The 19,436-nt window shown below is 47.9% G+C and overlaps 1 protein-coding gene across 1 annotated transcript in view; it reads right to left on the reverse strand.

The window, feature by feature from the left end:
• LOC140559827 (voltage-dependent calcium channel gamma-2 subunit-like) overlaps nt 1-18,139 on the reverse strand; it is a 62,523-nt gene extending 44,384 nt beyond the window's left edge. The window contains exon 1 of the mRNA XM_072683495.1: nt 16,132-18,139. Coding sequence (XP_072539596.1) covers nt 16,132-16,342 — 211 coding nt within the window. The 5' untranslated portion in view covers nt 16,343-18,139. The remainder of the gene's footprint in view (nt 1-16,131) is intronic.
• Between the last annotated feature and the right edge of the window lie 1,297 nt (nt 18,140-19,436).

Here is a 19,436-nt window from a genome sequence, read left to right on the forward strand (position 1 = left end):
CGTGCTGCACACTAATACACTAACACTCTGCACACTAACACACTGCCCACTAACACACTGCACACTAACACACTGCCCACTAACACACTGCACACTAACACACTGCCCACTAACACACTGCACTGCTTTCTAGCTGGTGTGGCGGAGCTGGGGACGCGGCTGTCCTCCGAGCGTGTCGGCTGCCTGGTAATGCCTGCCTGGCATTAAATTAATATAAATAAACAAACAAATGAGTAATAATAATAATAATAATGATAAACAATATTTTCAGTGGCCAATTACATATATGCTAAAGTACAGATGCATTAGCATTTCCAAAAATTCAATACAACTTCCAATACAATGAGAGCAGCATGTAGCACGTAGCACGTAGCATGTAGCATGTAGCATGTGTCACAGCACCGGGCCTCCAAAATGCTTCCCCTGTTCCATCCTCGCCGTTAGAGCGCCCTTCAATTATCTGAGTTATTGATCGGGGCGGTCGATGCCGGCCAGCCCGTGCACATGGACGGACGCTCTCAGGCCCTGCTCTCGGGCCTCCGACCCCAGGAGAGCTTAGCCTCTGACCTGTCGACCTTAAGGTGACCCCTGGAACATGATTCATTTGCTTTTATGGAGGAAAAACGGACACTGCGGGGGGAAGGGGTGTTGCTTGGGTTCTGGGTGGGGGGGGTCTTAGAGTGTGTGTGTGTGTGTGTGGGGGGGGGGGGGGTCTTTTTTTCCTTTTGTTCCTGACTGAGTCTGGTTGAAAAGAGCTGGGCTGGAGGATTCCCAGTGGGGGAACCCTGCTACTGTATGTATGTATGTTGCATAACTAAGTTACATAATGTACTGCTGCCCATGCATGAGTGTGTGTGTGTGTGTGTGTGCGTGTGAGTGTGTGTGTGTGTAAGATCCTCCTACGGGGAGAATGATGTGTGTGTGTGTAAGATCCTCCTACATTAAGAGTGTGATGCAGTGAGAGTGTGTGCGTGTGCACATTTTCCTGTGTCGAAGATCCTCCTACAGGGAGAGAATGATGTAGTGTGAGTCTATGTGTGTTTCAGTGTGTGTGTGTGAGTGTGTGTGTGTGTGTGTGTGTGTGTGAGTGTGCACATGTGCATGTGTGTAATATCCTCCTACAGGGAGAGTGTGATGTAGTGTGAGTGTTTAGCAGGTCCTTCTGAGTCAACCTCATTTCAACGATAGCAAGGCAGGCAGAACACACACACACACACACACACACACACACACACATCGCTGTTAAAAAATCTAAAGCAAAGCCCCTCTCACACACTACTTTCACCAAGATATTCACACAGGAAAGGGAACCAAAACAGAACCTGGAAAACAGGCTGATTCCAAAACCCCAAAACTGTTACATCACAGTCTTGACTTGTTATTTTGCCCCCTAAAAATTTACATAAACCCCGCCCCCTAGCGCAAGCTCTACTCAAAGCGGGCGAAGCGTTAAAACGTGGCAGCGACTTCAGGAGATCATGGTGGAGAGCAGCTCATCGCCTCCAGACTCTGGTAGTTATACGGGAATATGGGTTGCTATGGGAACCAGGCCTAGTGACCGCAGCTTTTTGTGACCTGTGTCTGCAGTAGGAGGGCTCAAACTTGCCGAGGGAGGAAGCTAAAGCCAGGGAAGCGAGCGGGATAAATGTTAGGCTAAATGCTAGGCTAAATGCTAGGCTAAATGCTAGGCTAAATGCTAACCCTAGCCGGCCATTCTCTTGAACATCTGCGGCCTTACCTGTGCCGATGTCCGTAAGAGGGGGGATCAAAAGCATAGGCAGTACAACAGAACCTGGGGAGGCAAGCAGGTGGAGGTAGGTGGGTGCTAGGCTAAAAGTAATCCCCCGGCTACAATCTCTTAAGCTCGCTAACAGAACACTATGCCGAGAGTACCGAAGGAGGACAGCCGGGGTCACAGTACAGGGTCAACCACGCTGGGACACCAACCACTTGGGACACCAAAGCAAACACCTGGTAACTACTTAGCAACATCATAGCAACCTCTTAGGAAACCATAGCAAACTCCTAGCTCCATAATAACAATCACTCAACTCCACAGCAACCACCTAGCAACCATAGAGATACCACTAAATAACTCCATAGCAACCATGTAGCAATACCATAGCAACCACCTGGAATACCATAGCAACCATGTAGCAACATCGTAGCAACCACCTCGTCCGTCTCATCTCCTTGGTAAGATCTCCTGGAGAAATGATAAACTTGTGTGAGACACGGGTGTGCTAGTATATGTGAGGGGCTCTGTAAGAAGTTCAGGGGTCCCCCAGACCCCCCCATGTGTAACACCATAGGCATTAAGTCACCAGGCAACCAAATACATCATTAAGTGCCAACACTATTGTTCTGTAACAAAGGCATGAGGGACCTACTGCAAATACGCATAAGCTTGTGTACATGGGCACATATACACACACTCACACACAAAGACACACACACACACACACACACACACATACACACACTCACTGGCCCTGCTGCTTGGCTCTTGATGCCTTTGTGGATTAGGGCGAGAATGTCAGCACCTTTCAGCAGGCGTGAAGTGGCCTTGCCGAGCTGGAAACATCTCACTCTACCCCTCTCTCTCTCTCTTTCTCTCTCTCTCTCTCTCACTGTCTGTATGTCTCTCTCCCTCTGCTCTCTTTTACTCTCATATACTGACTGCCCCCCGCCCCCACCTCTTCCCTTTTCCTTATTTATATGTATATATTATAGTTTCACTGAAAGTAACGGAGGTCGTCGACTAGGGATCACCATCCACTACACGGCTTCAGCCCGCTGCAGACCTGAACCGAAATCGCCCAAACGTTACCTAGGAGATGCCGATTCGCGCCATCCCAAAATGAAAGAAACGTGGTTTCCAGGGGAGGTAGTGGGCGGGAAGACGGAGTCAGCATGGCCTGTATAGACTGCAAAGGAAGCTGGAGGTGAGCAGCACAGCTCATAGTGGAAGCTACCTACCCTACCCTCATAACTATGCAGTAGACTCGTAGTAGCGCCACAATGCAGTTGCTGCATCATTTAAGGTGGAATGGGCATTTGTAGAAGAAGCCAACATCTGCCTTGTACGTAGAGTAGCCTCCAAAATGCGCTGTGCTACTCACCTCCAGGTCCCTCTGCAGTCTGTACAGACCATGCTGTTAAGGTGGACCATGCTGTTCCACCTTAAAAGGTGTATTATTTAAGGTGGAATGCAAAATTAAGATTAGCAACTGCCTAGAAATTGCACTTTCCGTGCTCAGACTTCATTGGCTACAATACGCGTGTCGTTACAGCCCTAATTAATTTGATGGATTTTGCTTCTTGATGGTTTTAATGGTTATCAGACACCACTAATCTCCTATATGGGGTCTTAGATCCCATTTAGATCCCCACTGATACTGTGATATCAACATATTAGGAAAATTACAATTAGGAACATTATAATTAATTCAATATTTTAAACCTAAGCATAGTAAGATTATATGACAAAAGTATTGGGACATCTGCTCTGCTAGATTTGGAGGAGCATTGCTGTAAGCATTAGTGAGGTCAGGATGTTGGATGATCGCCACCTCACCTGATCCCCGACACCCAAACTCACCCCAAAAGTAGAAGTTGGATGAAGCACCAACCATCATTCCAGAGAACACATCATTCTTTCACTGCTCCACAGCTCAATGATGGGGGGCTTTACACCCCTCTAGCCCACCCATGGTGCCAAAACGTTCTACTGTATTGGCAGTACGTCTCTACAGGGACTAGACAAGCTATGTGCGTGCATTTGCACATCTGTGTCAGCAATGGGTGCAACCTAAGGTAGCTGAATGCAATCGTAAGAAGGAGTGTCCACAAACTTTTGGACATGTAGTGTACATGGATCGACAGATAAACAGCCACACACGATTGACCTTTACGGCCTCTTGACCTGCAACCTCTGACCTCATACCTTTAGACCGGTTCTCTACCTCAGACTCAGCAACCTTCTCACCACTGAGCTCAAAAGCCACAAAAGCAGAGTATCTCCATTTGAATCAGACTGAAGCAGGTGGCGGCAGGTTGGGGGGGCTTTCACCAGTCTGGGGCTACACATACACACACAAACACACACACACACACAGCCCCCCGCCCCCCCAACCTGAAGTCTGGTCTGTCCAGGCCAGTGGGTCAGCAGGTTCAGCTTGCATCATACAATCTGCTGGACACTCGTGCTGCGAGTTAGCAGTCCTAGACCACCCAAGAACCATGTTTGCAAAAGAGAAAGAACCTTTCAATTGGTAGAGAACCTTTACATCAGGTGGAGGTTCTTTACACCTTTAAAGGGTTCTTCACATCTCTATTACAAACATGGTTCTTCAAACCCTCTTCAAGCCCTCTGTTCCAGAGGAACTGTGCGTCAACAGATATGGGCTACAATCTCTAACTGTACACCAGCAAGGTGGAGCTACCAAGGCAGGGGTTTCCAATAAAGTGGCCACTGAGTGTATTTCAGAGCCATGAGCGGCTCTATGGTCAGAAACTGACCCCAGAGGAGAGGCTAGACGATGGGATGGCTAGCACAAACTGTGCATCAACAGATATGGGCTACAGTCTCTACCTGTGCACCAGCAAGGTGGAGCTACCAAGGCAGGGGTTTCCAATAAAGTGGCCACTGAGTGTATTTCAGAGCCATGAGCGGCTCTATGGTCAGAAACTGACCCCAGAGGAGAGGCTAGACGATGGGATGGCTAGCACAAACTGTGCATCAACAGATATGGGCTACAGTCTCTACCTGTGCACCAGCAAGGTGGAGCTACCAAGGCAGGGGTTTCCAATAAAGTGGCCACTGAGTGTATTTTCAGTGCCATGAGCAGCTCTATGGTCAGAAACTGACCCTAGAGGAAAGGCTAGACGATGGGATGGCTAGTGCAAACACACATGAACAAATATGGACTACAGTCTCTAATTGTTTACCAACAAAGTGGAGCAATCAAAGCAGGGGTTTCCAATAAAGTGGCCACTGAGTGTATTTTAGAGCCATGAGCGGTTCTATGGTCAGAAACTGACCCCAGAGGTAAGGCTAGACGATGGGATGGCTAGCGCACACTGTGCATCACCAGATATGGGTTACAGTCAACTGTACACCAGCAAGGTGGAGCTACCAAGATAGGGTTTCCAATAAAGTGGCCTAAAAAAGAGTGTATTTTAGACCCAGGAGTTGCTCTGTGGTCCTAAACTGACCACTGATGAAGGGCTAGACAATGACAATATATAACCTATAGTCTCTAAGTGTCCACCAGAAAGGTGGAGGTACCATGGCAGAGGTTTCCAATAAAGTGGCCAGCAACAGCATAAATCAATGGTGTGATTACAGTTAGAGGAAACCCAGGGAACTATTCAGGTATGTATGAGAGGAAACCAGCACTGATGCTGTTGCTTGGGTTGGCAAGCATTTCTTTGTATATGTGTATGTGTGTGTGTGTGTGTGTGTGTGTGTGTGTGATTGATGTCCAGTCCCAGTGGAGTGTGTGAGCTGGAGGTGTTGCTCATGCTGATGTAAACATAAGCTTTGATTGAGGGACTGCAATGGCTGTTTGACAGACTGCCCTCTAAGTGCATGACACACACACTTACACACACACACACACACACACACACACAATTCGATATTGATTTCATCCCCTCTGCCTCTCTCTCTGTGGGATAAAGATAGATCGTAACAGATACTAAAAATAAAGACGAAGGCACAGTTAGATTGCTGTACGCTACAGCTTCTCAATTTAAGCCTCATGCTGACAAGCCACACACACACACACACACACACACAGTCATCACAGACTCTGACTTTGTGTTGATAAATTACACCTCACCTCCTTTTACTTCACAACCTGCATTTTTCCAATTAGCAGGTCAAAGGGCCAAGTGCTGCATAGTCTTTACCGGTGAGGAACATCTCAGCGAAAAGCAGAGCAGAGGGGTCCGGTGGGCTTCCACGCCAAAGCACCCAGCTCCTTCTTTGCTTAAAGTGAAAGTTCAACCACAAATTAAATTCACACAATTTCACACTTAACCCAAGTGTAGTCCACTGACCTACACACATTTGGTGTCTGGGGTTTGCTCCTTTAGTTTTGCACTGGGCTAACGAGGCTAATGTAGCTAACAAGTAATGGCAGCCTATAGTCACCAAAAGCAGGAACAAGCTAAGCTTACGAGCGATGGTTATCGGCACACAGGCAAAGCCTCTCCGACTCAGTCAGCCACAAAAAATGATGGACAGGTCATATGGGGAGGGGTAAGAAATGGGCTACTGGCACTGTAAACCAATAGTGCACATATAAGTATGTGTATAAGATGTTTCTGATAAAGTGGCCACAGAGTGTATTTTCAGTGCCATGAGCGACTCTATGGTCAGAAACTGACCCCAGAGGAGAGGCTAACACAGATGGGATGGCTAACACGAACTGTGCATCAACAGAAACGAGCTACAGTCTCTAACTGTACACCAGCAAGCTGGAGCTACCAAGGCAGGGGTTTCTGATAAAGTGGCCACTGAGTGTATTTTCCAGCCAAGAGCTGCTCTGTGGTCAGAAATGAACCCCCAGAGGAAAGGCTAGCCGATGGGATGGCTAGTGCAATCTGTGCATCATATCTGTATATGGGATACAGTCTCTAATTGTACACCAGCAAGCTGGAGCTACCAAGGCAGGGGTTTCCGATAAAGTGGCCACTGAGTGTATTTTAGAGCCAGGAGTTGCTCTGTGGTCAGAAATTAACCTATAAAAATAGCCTATAGTCACCCGGTAGCATCATACGACATGCTGTTATCTGTTTTCATGTGGCAGTATGATAAAGTGGGAGGGGTCTCTGAGAGGGAGGGGACTCTGAAAGAACTTCAGGAGTTCAGGAGGCTTCTGCTTTCACCTAGATGAGTGACTCTAGAACCGACAGAAACTTGGTCATGGGACATGGTGAAGTAAAGGTGAGGGTGGGACTTATATATGAGATATAGGACGTTAGATGTTAGGGAGGAGGAGCATGTCTGAAGCCCCGCCTCCTCCTCCTAATCTAACTTCCTAGAAATTCCAACTCCATCTTCTGAACCCTGGCAATGTTCTCGCAGCCCACCGCCACCACCACCACCACATCACCTCCCTTTAACTCACCACTCATAGTCATATTAATAAGTCCTATCTCCACCTATTAGAAGAAGGTCTGCCAATAGAATAGGACTCTCAGGAGCAGATAAACATGAACCTACTGGCACCATGTTGCCTAATGCCAGGTGTGGGCTAGAGGGGTAATAAAGCCCCCCAGCATTGAGCTGTGGAGCAGTGTACTACTGTGTTCTCTGGAATGATGGATGGGGCTCCATCCAATACTTTTGGGATGATCTTGACCTCATCAACATGCTCCGATCGCTGAATGCAATCCAATTCTCACAGCAATGCTTCTCCAAAATTTAGAAGAAGCCTAAATTCCTGGACAGTAGAGACAGTTACTACAACAAAAGCTGCAGGATAAACTTTTTTACTATCCTTGATTTTAGAAGAGACTTGGTGTCCCAATACTTTTGTCATATAATGTAGTGCAGGCATGCAGTGTGGTAGAGTGTATATATGCATTTGTGAGGTTTATGTGTGATTATCTGTGTATCTGTGATTATGTGTGTGTGTGTGTGAGTTTGTGTGTGTGTGTGTGTGTGTGTGTACACACACAGTTAAGCGGTGTTAGGCTGAAGCCAGATTAGGTCTGGGTCATTAGCTAGACTGGCACACTACTACTGGATAATCCTTATCAGATCTGTGTACTATACTAATCCCACTCCAGAGTGCTCTCTCTCTCTCTCTCTCTCTCTCTCTCTCTCTCTCTCTCTCTTATACACACACACAGACAGATGTTTAGACACACACAGACACACAACCTAGGTTATCGGCACACTGACTCAGTCAGCCACAGAAAATGATGGACAGGTCATATGGGGAGGGGTAAGAAATAGGCTACTGGCACTGTAAACCAATAGTGCACATATAAGTATGTGTATAAGATGTTTCTAATAAAGTGGCCACAGTGTGTAGAGAACATGATTACACTATGGGCTGGTTTCCCAGGAAGGGATTAGGCCTGGTCCGAGACTAAATGTTACATTCGATGGAGAATCAGCGTTCAAAATGCTCTGTAGTCCAAGACTAGGTTTGCTGGCCTTATATGTCCAAATGTTTGTGGACACCCCATCTCTAATGAATGCATTCAACATCTTTACTGTGGACCGTTTGGGCCATTCAGCTGTGGAAGATAGGAACTATGTTCCCTGGAAACAACACCCTGACCTCACTAACATGCTCTTGTGGCTGATAGCAATCAAATTCACAAGGCAATGTTCCTTCAATATCTATTAGAAAGCCTTCTTCCCTCAAAAGTAGAGATAGTTACTCCAGTAAAAGCAGGATAAACAGTTTTTTAATAGCTTTGATTTTGGAAGAAGAAACAATGCATGAGCAGGTGTCCCAATACTTTTGTCCATTTAGTGTATGCGTATCCAATAAACTGGCGACTCAAATGGCATTAGAGTTTTAAGTAAATGGAGGGCTATCAGATACAAGGCCACTTCCGAGACTCTTCCCAGGCTCCAGACGGGGAAAATAAGGCTTGGCTTTTATTTTATTTTTTTATTTTTTTTTTTACTATCCTTGATTTTAAAAGAGATATAGTGTCCCAATACTTTTGCCATATAGTGTAGTGCAGGCATGCAGCATGGTAGAGAGTATATATGCATTTGTGGGGTTCATGTGTGATTATCTGTGTATCTGTGAGTATGTGTGTGTGTGTGAGTGTTTGTGTGTGTGTATGCACAGTTAAGTGGTGTTATATTATAATGCATGAGCAGGTGTCCCGATACTTTTGTCCATTTATTGTATGCGTATCAAATAAACTGGCGACTCAAATGGCATTAGAGTCTAAAGTAAATGTAGGGCTATCAGATCCAAGGCCACTTCCGAGACTCTTCCCAGGCTCCAGGCTGGGGAAATAAGGCTTGGCTTATCTGGACACCTGTTACACTTGTGGCAAAACCAGCCTGTTGTCCACTCCAGTCTTTATCTGGATGTGCCGGACAAAGCGCTTTCTCAAATTACTCTGGCGTAGCTGCTTTCTGGGCACGGACAGGGAAAACACTGCTCACTGCTGAAGCTACTATCTGGAGTATCATGTGTAACGCTGATGGTTGGGTACACAAACAGAACTTTGCTGAGCCATCGTTCAGGACCCCTCGGACAGCAGCAGCAGCAGCAGCATTCAGGCAGGTGTCAGTATTACAGTAGGGGTGGGATACTGTACTGAGCATCTCCTGCATCTACTCAGGCCGGGCTGCCAGACTCACGCTCTCACAACACACTTGCCACTTCTCGCGACCCCTCGTCCCCCCTCAGGAACTGGAAACTGAAGGTCCAGAATTGAAGACCTCTGCTTTAAGTCCTGTAGGTGGTGAGGTGGGGCCTCCACGGATCACATCAATGACCCTGATGCTGGCCAGTTCACTGGTTGTCCTTCCTTGGATCACTTTGGAAAGGTACTGGCCACTGCATATACACCCCACAACACCCCACAAGGCCCGCCTGATGTCACACTCTAGCCATCACAGTTGGGTTCTTGCCAAGGTGGCTAAGATACTTATGGATCCAACACATCACCTTCAAGAACTGACCGTTCTCACGGTGCCTAATATAGCCCACCCTTTTTGGAGCCAGAGAAGAACCATAGAAGAACCCCTGATGGTTCCATAAACAACCATGCTTGGAATACAGATGTTTGAGTACTCTCAGGTTCCTTCACTTGGTGTTCTTCACACCCCAAGAACCATTTGACGAGCCTACCATCGCCCTGCCATCCCTGCCACTGCTTTAAGCAGCAGCCCATCTGTACATTCCACCACCCCCAACCACCAGCTCTGACTGATGGAGCCAAATGCTGGGTCCAGCTGTGGGTCAGCAGCACCGCCGAGCCCACCATGACTACTCCCTTAAAGCCCACCTCATGTGCCAGGCCCTATCTGCCCGGCTGCCGCGGCTCACTGTGGCTTCGCTCCACGGGCCGACGGTGCTTGGGCCCCTGCCCCGGCCAGGTGCGGCCCAGCAGAGCGCTAATCACCTCTATTCATCTCCATCAAAGCCACAGCCGCCGCAGACTTCCCCGCAGCTGTCAGAAGAACAGAGCTCGGCGTGATGGAAGGATGCCGGAGGGAGCGAGACAGTGAGAGAGTGAGGGAGATGGAGAGACAGAGGAGGAAAGGAAAGGAAATGAAGTCGCATCACCATCTGTTGGGGATCGGCGTAACTTGACGTGCCTCGGATTTGTCTTTTCTTTCCCTCATCCAAACCCCCCCCACCCCCCCTCCCTCGTTCCTCGTCGACTCCCCTAACTTTTAAAGTGCGTTTGCAGACAGCCAGCGGCCGGTAAATAATAGATTGTCTTTGCCTGCTTTTGTTTGCTCCGCGGAAGGCGTCGGTACAAGAGTGGGGCCCTGACAGCGTGTAAAACAGAGAGGGAATTGAAGCGCTGTGTTCAGGGAGACTGTTAAACAATGCTTCACTCAGCAGGAAGTGGCCACATAATCACTGCTACACTACTGTGGAAATGTGTGTGTGTGTAAGTGTGTGTACGCTACATGACATGCACTTCATTAGTGAGGGTACTTCACATGATTCAATGTAAGGGAGCACGTCTCCGACCTCACTGTGGATTCAATGGGATTCTTTAGGAAATGATTCAGCGCATCGTGCATCTCGCACTCTTCCATGATTCGAATCAAGCTGATTCATTTGAAACGATTCGTCATGTGCATGAAGAAGTGTCGAACCACGAACCTCAAACACTGTTGCTCCTCCAGCGGAACCAAAACGGAGCTGTAAAACGGGCCGATGCCAAAACACCCAAACTGTTACATCACAGTCTTGACTCGTTATGTTTACGCCCCCAGAAATGAAGTACACTGGATACTTTTGGAGAATATGCAAGAAGCTAATGCTAAGGCAAGCCGGGGGAAGCACTGAACCTTCAGAGAAGCTGGGTGCTAGCTGGGTGCTAGGCTAACAGCTAACCCTACCAGACACTACTACAATCTCTTCATTTAGCTAACAGGTGATCTCTACACATACACACAGACTACATGGCCAAAAGTATTGGGACACCTGCTCATTCATTGTTTTTCAAGGCTATTAAAAAAGAGTTGATCCTGCTTTTGTTGAGGTAACAATCTCTACTGTTCTGGGAGGAAGGCTAAGCTTCCACTAGATTTCGGAGCATTGCTGTGAGGATTTGATTGCATTTGAGAGCGTTAGTGAGGTCAGGATGTTGAAGGTTCACCACTCCACCTCATCCTTCGTCTCAGTGATAGGTATAATATACAGGTGCATGCAAATGGAATTTATATGTTAGTAAATATCTGTAATAATAATAATATCCAATATCTTTTCTCTATTTTTGAATCTGGCAGTTTCTACAGTTTCTTTTTCTACTACATGTCCAAATGTTTGTGGACACCTCTCTAATGAATGCATTCTGATACTTTAAGTTGCACCCATTGCTGACACAGATGTGAAATTCACAAACACACAGCTTTTTTAGTGCCCGGAGAGAAATACTGGCCAACGGAGTAGGACTCTGAGTATCTGGAGCAGATAAACATGAACATGAACATGCCAGGCGTGGGCTAGAGGGGTATATAAAGCCTCCCAGCATTGAGCTGTGGTGCAGTGGAACTGTGTTATTATGGATTGTGCCCCATGCAGTACTTGTAGGATGAGTTGGGGAGTCGGGGATGATGAGACTATTCTAACCTCAATAATGCAGCTCTTGTTGCTGAATGCAATCAAATCCTCACAGAAATGTAGAAAGCCTTCCTCAAACCCCCACAATCCCCCCCAAAAAACAAATAAAAACAAAAGCAGGATACATTTGTTCTAATAGCTCTGATTTGGTCTGGAAGAAACCAAGTGAATGTGCAGGTGTCCCAATACTTTTGTCCACATAGTGTATGGAAGTACCTATATGTTCTAACCCAATTCTAACTTTCTCAAAGCCAGCTTATAAAAGCTGAACCTCTGTTTATCTGCGGTTTGCAGAACATCTGGGTCCTGATCATGTACAAAAACCAACAAACCAGGAACCACACACACACACACTGCAGAAATCTATGAACCAATCCAGCTGACAGGCCTGCGCTGTGTCCTGCTACGGGCCGATGTGAATGAGTGGATGGAGCTTTTAGTCTTCAATTCACACAAAAGCACAACCCTGGCAGAGCCTCTGATGACCAGCTGCTTCCGACAGCCACCACAGCCTTCACAGTAGGCTTCATCTCTCTCTCTTACACACACACAATAGACCTGCCTCATCCCTCGCTCTCTCGTTCTCTCGATAGTGCTCTCTCTCGCTCACACACACACACACATACATGAACAGCGATGGCTTGCTTTACATCAGTCCTGTCTCTGGAGGACGTACTGAAAGGCTGGAGCGCTGGACCACGGTCAGATGGGAGCTGTCTGTCAGGGTTTTGGACGGCCTCCAAACTCACCAATCTCACCAGCGATGAAGCCAAGGCTAGCCGAGGACTCGAAATTGCCTCCGCTCCGCTCCCAGCGTGGGCCGGACACACAGGGCCAGTGGGCGCCCAGTCAGGGACATGGGTCAGCTCCAGTTCAGTCCGGCAAAAGCACTTTTCTGCTACACAACCAAGACGGCGACCTTTCACACACATACTAAACGAACACGATCTGAAACTGTGCCTTTAAATGTATGGATTTGCCAGCCTAGCAACAGTTGCTAGGAAAGAACACTTGTTGGTGGGCGGAGCATGGACCAGCTCAGTTGTGGATCCCAGATTGTGCAAGAATCCAGATTACGGGAGGAGGTGAGACAAGGTGACTATTAAATGCAACCCAGTGCAGGCTAAGCTGGACCACCCTCCCTCCCCTCACCCACCCCCACACACCCACCCCCACACACATGCCCGACCCCAAGGCAAGCAGGTCAGAGTTAGACGATACGTCTGGTTCTCATAGACGGTCAATCGCACAGTGACATAATAGGCTTTTCCACACACACACACACACACACACACACACTCACACCCTCGCTGTCTCTCAGCTCCACAAAGTGACGCTCGGCCGCCCAGCTATCGGATCGATTTCTGTGCCGGAATGTGGATAAATGGCACCAAACCAGCACCAGGGGAAAGACAGCTGCACGCACACTGACCACACCATAAAGTCCCTCCAAGTGTGCTTTTAAACACATTTACACAATATTAGGTCCTATCGTTATTTATAGGCTACCTACATAAGGATTGCATAGCACATACGTAATGTTATGACGCTTATACCACGGTTATAAAGCTTATTCACAACAGTAATACACAGATTATCCCATATCACCAGAGAACATAAGGTGTGTTACGAGCTAAATGACATTGTGTTGACGTATGGAGGCCTTAAACTAAAGTGCTGCACACTTTCTCTATTTATAACAATGTTATAAAGCCTATTTACAACAGCAGCACATTAGCATAGGGCCCTTAAACTAAAGTGATGGCTTATAACACTGTTATAAAGCTTATAACAATGTTATTTATCTTAATAAATAATTCATAAAAGCATACATATGCATTTCACATGAAAAGCTATGTCAGTTTTTACAAGCTGACATAAGGTGTTTAAAGACGTTGGCATAAGGAGGCCTTAAACTAAAGTGATGGACACTTGTTTCATTTATAACACTGTTATAAAGCCTTTAACACTGTTGTGAAGCGTATTTACAACAGCAATGCATTGGAATTGTACATGACCAGCTTATCCTGTATTCACAAGATGACATAAGGTGTTTTACGAAGTTTATGACATTGTGTTGAAGTATGGAGGCCTTCAAACTGAAGTGATGTGTATTTGTTCCATTATAACACTGTTATGAAGCTTCATTCCCACATAATTGACCCTATAAGGAAGAGGCCTAGCAGTTCAGAGTGATCAGTGATAATGTTCATACATATTTTCCCTTCAATTTTAATTCAGTCTCATATGCTCTTCATAACAGTGTTATAAATGGAAGACAGGTCCTTTCATTTTAAGGGCCTGGTGTCAATACAATACAATTTCCCTCATAAAACAGATGTCATCTTGTGAATACTGACATAAGCTGTTCATAAATGCTTAAGAATTTCTTTCTCAAAATACGATTCATTGCTTATGCATGTGTTGTGAAGTCCTTATGTAGCTTCAGTTCACTCCAGTAAAATCCGGGCATGAGTTGAAATAACTGCTTGAAAAATGAGAAATGTTAACACACCGGGACTCCGGGATTTTTTGCTGTGCTCCTAAAGCTCCTAAACTAAAGTCATGTACACTCGTTCCATTATAACACAGTTATGAAGCTTCATTCCCATGTAACTGACCAATAAAACAGAGGTCTAGCTAATGTTCACACATATGTATACATATATCTTTACACTTTCCAGTTTGGGGTCATCTTTTATAGAACTGATAATAGCCGCATAGGCCGATCTTAATTCAGCGTTATAAGCTTTCCATAAGAGTGTTATAAGTAGAAGAAAGGTCCATCCGTCCTTTACTTTTAAGGGCCTTATATCAATACTCACAATGTCATTCACATCATAAAATATGTAATAATGACCCCATCTAATACGCTGCACTGCCTTTTAAATGTGCTATTCAATACTCAGTGCTTATGTATGTCTTATGAAGTCCCTATGTACACAGCCACCCAACAGAGTCTCACTTGTTTGCAAAGCGGCCCATAAACCACACGTGACGTCTCGCTCTAATAATGCGATACTCAGCACAGCAAAACGTTTAGGCCAAGAGTAAACCATAGGTCAGGCTTTATCGATTCGGGTCCAGCCGTAACTTAGCACAGGACAGGCCATTACCAATGGAAATTATATTGAGCAGAGACGGCGTTGGGGCGGTCACTGACTCTGATGTGCTGACTCAGGCGGCACTCTGGGAAGCATTGGTATGGACGGCTGAAGCTCTATGAAGCATTATGGGTAATGGAGTCCATTGGTGTATAACACTTTGAGTAGGACATACAATAATTTCGCTCACTGGCCACTTTATTAGAAACATTTCAAAACCCAAGCTCTAGATCTTGTGGGCGGACACTTAGAGACTGTAGCCCATCTGCCGATACAGTTTGTGTTAGTCATCCTCTAGACCTTCACCAATGGTCAGTTTCTGAATATGGGACCACTGTTGGCTGGTGGACCCCCAAGCAATACCACTACAAAGACCATCACCCAATTTTCTTTTTAGTCAACAGTGGTCCAGTGGTCAGAACGTACCAATGAAGACAAGGTATGCAGAGCATGAGCTCAGATACATGAGCTACAGCCTGAAACTGTGGACCCATACAGTGGGCCGGTATGCGGTAGGTCCAGCTCATGAGCTGACCAGTGAGTGGTGGTCCGAGGTAGATATGATGTTTCATATCTTTCATATCTGTCAAGGCCAGTTCAGCATTCACCTGTTAGGAAGGTGACAGGTGAACAGCTGGCCCAGGTGTGAGGCAGAACCTGAGATGTTTGAACAGCTGGTGACATTTCTTTACATTTCCTCCCTCTCCCTCCCTCTTGCTCGCTCGCTCTCTCTCGCTGAGGCATCAGATGGCGCGACAGGCGAGCTTGGCCCGTTTCACCTGCTCTCGACTTTCCCTGATTGAATCTGCTGTCAGACATCCTTAATTGAACCCCCGGAACGGAGCAAACAGGCTGTTCTGCTGCGAAAAATTACACCGTAATCTGCATACAAATCTCGGCCTGGCCCGGCCCGAAGAGAGAAGCCATGACGGATGCTTTCGGGCAGAGCAAGGCTTGGATCCACAGTGTGGACAGTGTGTATCAAGTGTCTCTATGGCAAGTGATCCTAGATGAGCAATGTTCTTCTGAGAAGGCTGATGCATACACCCTACCCCCACTACTGGGTTCCACAGTTTCTACCATGGCATGGAACCCTTGGTTCTGAAAGGGAACCACCAGGAACGCCAAGCACTGGTTGGGATCATAGCTCAGATTCTCTACTCAGGCCTCGGACGGCCGCGAGTAGAGACCACCTGGTGGACCATAGACAACCACGAAAAGGTTCCTACCTTCTAAACAGCAGGTCCTCCACAGCCCGGAGTGTGTCATCACCTCTTCGTTCTTCTTGCTGGTCTCGTTCTCGTTGTTAGTCTTTATTTTGCACACTCCTCTCGAGTAGAGCCAGTAGTCCGTGCCAACCGCGATGGTCATGAGGCTGAAGGCGGCGAAGGCGCCCACCGTGGTCAGAAGCATCTGAACTCCGCGGTCAAAGAGACCCATGTTGCCGCATTCTACGAAAGGGGGACCCCCTTTCCTCTTGATGTATAGGAAGTAAATAGTTGTAAATTTAAGGGACCAACTCAAGCAAGAAAACCGAGCACCGGAGGTGCAGTGCAGGTGGGGTTGATGAAGGGGGAGCGGGAGGAGGGGGTGGTAGAAATTCCAAAAGAGGTGGGAAGGTAGGGGACGAACCCAGGAATCGCAAGAGGCAGTGAAGGACGGGTTCGACACGAGTAAGGAAGTAAGGAAGACCACTAGAGCTACCTGTCTTTCCGTCAAGCCTGAGCGCTTCCTTCTTATTTCAGGAAAACTGTGGAGAAAGCGGAGGCAGGATCTGAGGCGACACCACCTGTACAGAACATGATACACTAAGAAGAGTTACTAAGAAGAAGAACCTCGGGATGGCTTCGGGCTCGGGAGGCTTGGCTTGGAGATCGCTGCACCTAGTATGCTAGACTCAGAGTCAGGGGTGGGCTAATCAATGCATAGGATCCTTCCTAAAGCTCGACCTGCTCGCGGCTTGCGGCGGCTTGCGGCGGCTTCCTTCCACCGGGCCGGCACGAGCCCGCTGTGAGTCCACCGAGTGTTCCCAGCCTGACTGTGCTGTGCGCTGAGGTGGAGGGGATGAGGATCCTCATAGACTCCTACAGCCAACGGATTAGAGGTGGTGGCAGTGGTGGTGGTGGTGATGGTGGTGGTGCTGCTGCTGCCCAAATGGCCATGCAACGCCAGTCGTTGAGTGATGAGTGATGGCTAGCATTGGCGAAGCCACCAAATCACACGGTTCTGCCTCTCCGACTCTATGACTCTATGAAGCTTAACATGGAGAGAGAGAATAAAGGATGGCAGGAATGAGGGAAGGAGGGAAGGAGGGGAGAGGGGGGGTGCCAAAATATACAAACAGCCAGCCAAGAAGAAAATAAAAGGTTCCCGGATGGTTTTTAGACTGAATGGATGTTGGGGGGTAGCATGACGATGTCGAGCAGGAGGGAAGGAAGCAAAAATGAAGCCATAGTGAATCACCGAGGAGATCAGAGCGCAGAGATGGGAAATAAACAAACAAACAAATAAACAGAAGCAAAACAAACAAACAAATCAACAAACAAACAACCCCCCCCCCCTAAAAAAAGCAGGTGGTTAGTTTCCCTTTTTCCTAAAATTGCGGTCCCCTGTTTCCATATGTGGCGTTTTTACTCCGTCGACGTGTCCGGGAGGGGGGCAGCGGCCACGGTCCGCGCGCGCTGGGGCAGGGGCAGCAGATCCGGAGGTGCAAGGCGAGCATCAGCGGGGCCGGACGCGGGGGGCTCGAGGCTCCGGCCGGTTCTCAAGCGCTCGCGCCGCTGCTGCTGCTGCTGCTGATGCTGCTGCTGATGCTGATGCTGATGCTTCTTCTTCTCTTCTGCACGCGACGCCGACGCTGACGCTAAGGATGCACGTTCTATCGCACCGAGATGCGCGCGGCCCTCGCGCCATCAACAGCCGCGATGAAGAAGAGGAAGAGGAGGAGGAGGAGGAGGACGACGATGATGATGGTGGTGGTGGTGGTGGTAGTTGTTGTGGTGATGAAGGTGGTGGTCGCGGACGTGGTCGTGGTGGTGGTGATGATGAAGGAAATCACGACACGAAGAGAGCGCGAGCGGAGGAGGAGGAGGAAGAAGAGGAGGAAGAGGAGGAAGAGGAGGGGGGAGAAAAAGAAAGAAACGAAACGAACGAAGAAGAAGAAATAATGAGGGATAAAAAATGTGGTGAACCGCGCGCGCCTCCCGCCTCTCCGGCTCTTCAGTGCGCTGCTGCTGTACGAGTGGAGAGGAGGAGGAGGAGGAGGAGGAGGAAGGGGGGAGGGGGAGGGGGGAGGGGGAGGGGGGCAGCGAAAAAAGAGAGAAGAGAGATCCACAGCGCGCGCACAACAGCAGCGAGAGAGGGGGAGGGGGGGAGGGGAGGGGAGGGGGGTGTTGGTGGTGTTGGTCTCTGATTGGGTTATCAGGGTCAGATTTGCATATTTAAGATTAAATATGCATAAATAGCACACGCACACTGTAGTGACAAAAGTATTTGGACACCTGCTCGTTCATTGTATTAAAAACCAGAGTTCATCCTGCTGCTTTGTTTTAAAGGCTTTCCACTATATTTGGGAGCAGCATGGCTGTGAGGATTTGATTGCATTCAAAACAAGAGCTGCATTAGTGAGGTCAGGATGTTGGATGATCACCCCCCCCCCCAACCCCAACCCCACCCCCCACCTAATTATCCCCAACTTACCCTAAAAAAAAGTACTGGATGGAGCTCCACCAAGCATCATTCCAGAGAGCAGAGCTCCTCCACTGCTCCACAGCTCAGTGCTGGGGGGCTTTATTTACACCCCTCTAGCCCACGCCTGGCATTAGGCAGCATGGTGCCAATAGGTATAGGGGCTCTATAGGGACGAGGCAATTATCCGTGTGTGTGTGTGTGTGTGTGTGTGTGTGCATTTGCACATCTGTGTCAGCAATGTGTGCAACTTAACGTAGCTGAATGCATTCAATCGAAGGGTGTCCACAAACATTTGGACATCTTGGGTCATTAGTATCACAAAAAAAGCCTTTGATCTTCCTCTCGCGCTTTAGTTTCAGTCTATCGCGATATTTAACCCTCTTCTCTCTGTGGTTTCCATCTCAGTGACTTTGGTGGGAGATCAAAGCCTGCGACCACCCTGACATCCAGCACGAGCAGGTCGAGATGGAGCTGTGCTCGTGCCCACACGCGCGGGCTGAAGTTTCTTGGCTGTGTCAGCAGGAGCAGCAGCACGAGCGGACATGTTCGTCTCTGTCCGCGGTGCTGAAACGTGCCGCTTCTCTCAGCCTTTGCTCGCAGTGACTGGCGCCCCCTGGCGACCCGATCACACAGCCGGGCTTCAGCGGTGGCTCAAACCTCCAGACCTGAGGAACCCACAGCACAACACCTCAGCGTTCTCCAACAGACCCCAGCAAACACTGTTCAGAAAGGAGGTTCTCCTACATCCAGTCTGTTCTAGAGTGTTCTTCAATCCACACTCTTCTAAAAGGTTCTCCATCCAAACTGTTCTAGAGTGTTCTCTGATATTCACACAGTTCTAGAG

The sequence above is a fragment of the Salminus brasiliensis genome, chromosome 7 (genome assembly GCF_030463535.1).
Source record: "Salminus brasiliensis chromosome 7, fSalBra1.hap2, whole genome shotgun sequence".
Taxonomy (NCBI): domain Eukaryota; kingdom Metazoa; phylum Chordata; class Actinopteri; order Characiformes; family Bryconidae; genus Salminus; species Salminus brasiliensis.